Source organism: Ranitomeya imitator, chromosome 6, assembly GCF_032444005.1.
Source record: "Ranitomeya imitator isolate aRanImi1 chromosome 6, aRanImi1.pri, whole genome shotgun sequence".
NCBI lineage: Eukaryota > Metazoa > Chordata > Amphibia > Anura > Dendrobatidae > Ranitomeya > Ranitomeya imitator.
In genome coordinates, this window is record NC_091287.1 from 556,098,067 (window position 1) to 556,104,068 (window position 6,002).

The 6,002-nt window shown below is 39.4% G+C and overlaps 1 protein-coding gene across 1 annotated transcript; it reads right to left on the reverse strand.

Annotated features, from left to right (window-relative positions):
• Positions 1-1,106: 1,106 nt before the first annotated feature.
• On the reverse strand, positions 1,107-5,285 carry ARC (activity regulated cytoskeleton associated protein). The gene is made up of 2 exons (XM_069731997.1): positions 2,068-5,285; positions 1,107-1,796 (listed from the first exon to the last, which is right to left on the reverse strand). The coding sequence occupies exon 1, from the start codon at positions 4,739-4,741 to the stop codon at positions 3,536-3,538; it is 1,206 nt and encodes a 401-aa protein (XP_069588098.1). The 5' UTR covers positions 4,742-5,285; the 3' UTR covers positions 1,107-1,796; positions 2,068-3,535.
• Between the last annotated feature and the right edge of the window lie 717 nt (positions 5,286-6,002).

The window sequence follows — 6,002 nt, forward strand, 5'->3', positions numbered from 1 at the left end:
CCAGTATTTTCTCTGCCTTCGCCTTGCACTAGCTCGTACACCTCTCCTCCTCCACGTTTTGTGTCGGTGTCAGTATTTCGTGCGGTTTCTGCTATGGTAACCATTTGCCATTTACATTTTTCTAGAGGATTAAATGATGGAAAAATTACAGCTTAGTGAAGGCGCCCGGCCAGCGCTGGCATGTCTACATGAGTCACATCTCAGCTCCATCTTTTCTTTGTGCCGAGCTTTTTATGTGACGCCTCAGCTGCTGTTCTTCCCTATTGTATGGTCCCAGTGTGAGCTGGAAAACTAAATATTAGCCGCAATTGCTGTTCTGTTTGATGGAGCTCTTTATGACTGGTGCTCAGATCCAGCTTGCAGGCTGTGGAACAATGGCAGATGACCAATTCATTGACTTGGCTAAATTTTGAGACTGCTGCACTTGTGGTCTGGTTATCAAAGGGTGAGCTCAATCGTATATCCCCTACCCAGCCACTACCCCTTTTCTGTCTGTCATTTGCTCAAAGCAGCTACCCCTTTTCCCACTATCATTTGCCAAAAATTGCTACCAACCTTCCACCTGTCTATTATTTGCCTTGAGCCTCAATCTTCTTTCCACTCTTTATCCTTTACCTTAAGCATCTTCCCTCTTCCCCTTATCTATTATTTGCCTTAAGCCTCAATCTCCTTTCCTCTATCTATCTTTTGCCTTAAGCCTCTTCCCTCTACTGTCTCAGTGAAATTAATTGCAGTGTAAAGCATGAGGAATAGGGTCAATTTTGGACTACTTCAGACTTCACTACACGCTCCTGGAATACCGAAAAATAACAATGCCTTATTGGAAAAAAGAGCTGCACTGTAAAGCATGAGGAAAGACCAATATAGATATATTATATGGTAGCTGGTGTACCTAAAAATAGCGGTGACTTAATAGAACATAGCTGCACTGTAAAGCATTGGGGATTGCAGTGGTTTTGATGAGACTATTCAGTAGTCAAAATAAGCTATGTCCTAATGGAATAGAGCTGCAATGTAAAGCATGGAGGAGAGACAGAAAAGCAGCTTGAGATTACTAGTTATTAATTAGACCTAGTACATATTCTGGAGTAAAAACACAAAAATAGTTAATATTTTCACATTTTATTATTCAATAGTCCTCTGTACATTGACACGATTGGTTTTACAAAATGAATTTTACAAGACCTCTTTGGATAAATGCAATGTGCTTCCATACACGTATTATAGACCATTGGTACAGAACCTGACACTGTCTTCAATTGTTATGTATTTTTGTGTTGTAACTTTGATAAGGCTTCCAAACTAAGGTCACTTTTATCTGTCATGTCCAGGCCACTCGAAACATTTCACTTGTGCAATTTGATTCAATGTCAGAGAGGTATCGATCATCTGTCATATTATGGGTGAGATGAAATAGATCACAAACACGTCCTACAAAGTTGTCAGGCCTTTGTGGTGCCTTATTGGCCTTGATTTATCGATGTCTGGAGACGGTAATGAAGATCTGTGCTGGCAGGAACTTCAGAAGTACAAAGTTGCCATTTGTCGGAAATCGTTGCTCGTAGCATTTGGCTATTTTTGTTGATTCTTTCTTTGTTTGAAGTTTGATATTTTCTTGACGTCCATAGTCGGTTCCAGGAGAACTGTTGGAAGGTCATATGTTCCAGAGTTGACCATGCATGAGCAAGGTGGTAGGCATCAGTTTCCACCACCGAAGGACAGGAGAAAGACGAAGAGTGTAGTCTTGCCATATTTGCCATTTTCCCGAAGGTCAACAGCTTGATTACTGCTGGCACCTGAAAATAAAGGATAAAGAGAGTTGAGTTTAGGTCTTTTTGTGTAATTTTTTTTTAAACTTTTTACATTAGACTATAAATCTATTGGTCTACTAGGTCTAATACGGGGTAAATAGTTTAGGTCCATCGACCATAAGACATTTGAAGTTAAGCCACCACTTAAGGTAGTGATCTGAAAGTTGTGCTTAAAATTAATATTTTGTGGCTAAGATTTTCCAATCTATTATATTTTGTAGACATTAACATTGAAGAGTTCAAATTGTACACTTACATTGTTGTCAGAGGGTCTCCAGCTCATCGGATGGATGTTCTTCACGACCAACCTCATGGACGTTAGCAAGAACAAGGCCCTTCTGGGATGTCTTTCTTGGTCTCCCAAGTCATTGTACATAGGCCAGATGAATATCCTTTGATCGGTGACTACTAGACTTCTGGATTCTGCTAAGATCTAGTCCAACACCAGTGTTCCAAAAGTTTGAAGAATGTTTCAAAAAGTCCTGAATTTTGCAGATATTCCTGAGAGAAGCTGACTTAGAGTTCTGTGTTCCTCACCGCACTTGTGTAGTTGGCATAGCTAAGAACGTTGGTTTGTGGGCATTCGTATCTACTTTGTAGGTGTTGAAATGGTTCTCTGCTTGGTCCATTAGTTTTTTTTTTTGTCCATTGAAACTTTCCACTTCCAAGTCATGAAGATGTACATATATGAAAATGTCCATCAAGTAGAAATGTCTAGTAATGTCCAAAGATTATTTCCAAAAAATTTGGTTCGAGTTTGATACGTTATTGTTGTCTGATACAAATTGCTACTATATGTTTTCATGAATATTCTACATGTACAAAAACACCAAAAGTATCATTATACAATATGAACCACCCCAAAAATTACAAATTCTCTAAATTGTTATAAAAATAAATTTTACATTGCCTTTCATGACGTTTTAGAATTTTTGAAGCATATTATTGCTTGCTAATAAAATATGGTAAAAAGTCCCATTAATGATATTTTCAAGGACATCTTTTGTCGCTCTTTACAATAGGTCGCATTTATCTTATGTACAGTATAGATCACCGTTGACATTTTGGTACATACAGCATAGTAATAAATACAAAAAAAAATATGATTTATTCTTTCTTATTTATACATTTGATATAAAAAAAAAATGCTCTTAAAACTGAACAAATTGTGAACTTTCTTACCTACGCCATTCCCTGAAAAAACACTTGTGCAAAAATCATCAATATTGTATTTTTGATTTTTTTTTTTTTTTAATTATTATTTGCATCAAAAAGTTGTGACACCAGATTCTGGTGACAATTCACTAACTTTTCCATAGTTTCCATTGCTCTACGTGATGATAGAAAGCAATTGCTGCTTACTTTCTGGCTACATGCAGGGCAATATGTCCTGTGCACATGAGAAAACCTTGAATTGTTATACTACATCTATGCATCAGTTGCTAAAATAGAAGTTAATTCATTGCCCTCTAACCTTATTCCTCATGTTATAAAACTTGTACAGAGCATATTTTTTCTGAATGTAATATATCATTTTAACACACATCTCCTATGTCTACGATGAGATAGTCTCATTGTCGAATTGACCATATACCAACTTTCTTGCTCAAAACTCACAACTTTCCTTCAACTTCTGAGCCTAAATTGACTTTTTCTTCCAAAGTCTACAAGTATTTTTCATTCAAGAGCATTAATTTCACCCCAAAGTTTGCAAAGCCTCCTGCTTAACACGCTTCGATGTAACCCGCTTTCTCAGTGATTATGCTATTGCTATTACTATCGTAAGGGTCCTTGGTGACGATAACATTTAGCTTTGTGCTGATTTGCTCATCTGAGTAAGCCGCCTTAAGGGTTAGTTTCTCTGACTGTTCAAAATCAAATTGGATTTCCTTCCCCATCTGCACCAGCTGTTCCATCGTCTTAGGGAGAGGGGATTTGAGGAACCTCTTGATCTCTGGGTGCAGAGTGCTAATAATGTAACGGATCATCTCCTCCTCATTGGCATCAGCATAAAGTCTATGATACAAAGCTCTTTTCTTCCACACAAATTGCTCAAGTGGTTCCCAACGTCTCTGAGGAAGATCTAAGTCCCTCTTGATTGCTTCCCTAACGACTATCCTTTCACAGTACTGCAAGAAAGCGACTTTGAAGTCATGCCAACTTTCTACTGTCTCCTGCCTATATTCCCACCACTTCTTTGCTGCCCCGGTCAAGTGGTTGTCTACTTGAGAAAGCCAAACTTTCTCATTCCACCCACTACGCTTAAAAAACTTTTCTAAGTTCACTAAAAACTCACGTGGATCTTCTGACATTTTGGCATCAAACTCAGGAGGAGCCAAAATATCAACAGAAATGACAACCCAATGGTGTGGGTGGCAAGATTGGGCTGGCAGTGGAGGTGGTGGTGGGGGTGGAGATGATGGTGGGCTGGGAGCATAAGGATCAACAATCTCTTGATTGGCCTCTGCCTCTTTTTCTTTATCGCTTTTCTCTCCATAGAAAGACCTCCTATGCTTCTCCTCCATCTTACATGTCCTACACAAGTTCTGATCGGCCTTACTAACCATTTTTTCAAAACGTGAGAACACCCCTCTCCAAGAGTTCATCTCCCTCTTCACCCACCTTTCCAAGTTCACTAAAGTATCTTGACACCTCAACAAACAAGCCTTGATAGATCGTTTCCACCTCTGAATCCCAACAACTGGGGACTGATCATTCATGTTAGAATTTAATCTCTGGACTGACCTCTTAAACCCTTTCAGCTCATTCTCAACCTGTCTGGAAACTCCAGAAAGAATATACACCTGCGTCTTTCTGACCCTGTCCAACATTTCTGCTGGACTACAAGTACCTATCTGTAGAGCCACAGTTTGTTCAGGCACAGAGAGAGCGGGTGCTACGATGCTACTAAGAGCCATGCTTGCTGCCATGGTCACAATTTCAAATTGTTACAATGTATCAAATTTTAAAAAATATTTAAATTTTTAATTGTTTTGCCGAGTGAACAAAAGTTATCGTTAATGAGATTCTCAGCAAGAAATTACTTGACATGTAAACCCCTCTCTCTATGCTTTTTGGGTTAAGAGCACTTTCATAAAACACCCCCCAAAAATTGTACAATTCCTTCAGAGAAGAAAGTAACAAGGTAAAATGTTCAGTTCAGTAAAGCAATGCAATTTTTTGTTTAAAGTTAAGCAAAGATAGGAAAGATGGTAGATGGATATCACCCAAGAAAAGTGTCCAGTCCTTTCAGAAGTTTTGTAGCATGAGAGGAATCGAGATGATTAGAAGAAGACTTGTCCAAGGCTTCAATGCAGAGAAGATTCTTCTCACAAGCGGAGAAAAGAAAGTCTTTGAGTTAAAAGTGAAGCTTCGGAGAAAGCTAACTCTTGAGCCGGTAACGATCCTTGAAAGTCGGTGCGAATGCAAGAGAAGAGAGAAAACTACTTCCTATCTGCTCCCATCTGAGTTTGTGAGGATAGTTCTCCAGGCTCAGTATTTATACTGTATCTTGCCGAGCTCGACATGTGAGTTATCAGCAAACCCCAGTCTACGTTTACGACGCTCATTGGTTGGAGCTTCTGTCTCCCTGACAACCGGAACATTGGGATGCCAATTCAATGCCCCCCCTCCTCATGATTCAGCTAACACGTTGAAGACTGTGAACACTCCAGCTTTGGAAGAATGTGTAATTCCCTTTCTCTCTCTTTCTGCGAAAACACGTAATTGAGCTATAATAACCAGGAGACACATCTCCCACGGAGTATTACACGTCTTCCCTGTCTGAAATTGACAAAAAAGGTCTCATCTCGTTATTTTACCAGATGGGTGACGACTATGTCCTCCCACTTTACGCACACCTACGTGTGGTATACACACATATGCACTCTCATAGACACAATCTTGTTTGCGGAGTGGGGTGGTGGCTCAGATTCGTTGACTCACATTATTTAGGTCGGAGGAAATTTGGAATTTTTATTGAAGTGGGTTGACAAACAGTCAAGACCGTTGTATAATATGTCATATGTTGGGGGACTTACAACAAACACACAATGGGGGAAGAGATCTACAGTCCAAATACGAAATCAGTGACAGGTGGGAATCTGACGACTTGCTCGAAAGTGGAGTTTATTCCTCGATGGAATAACTCTAGAGCTAATGAGGCAATAGAGGAAACTCTGAGATTATTTT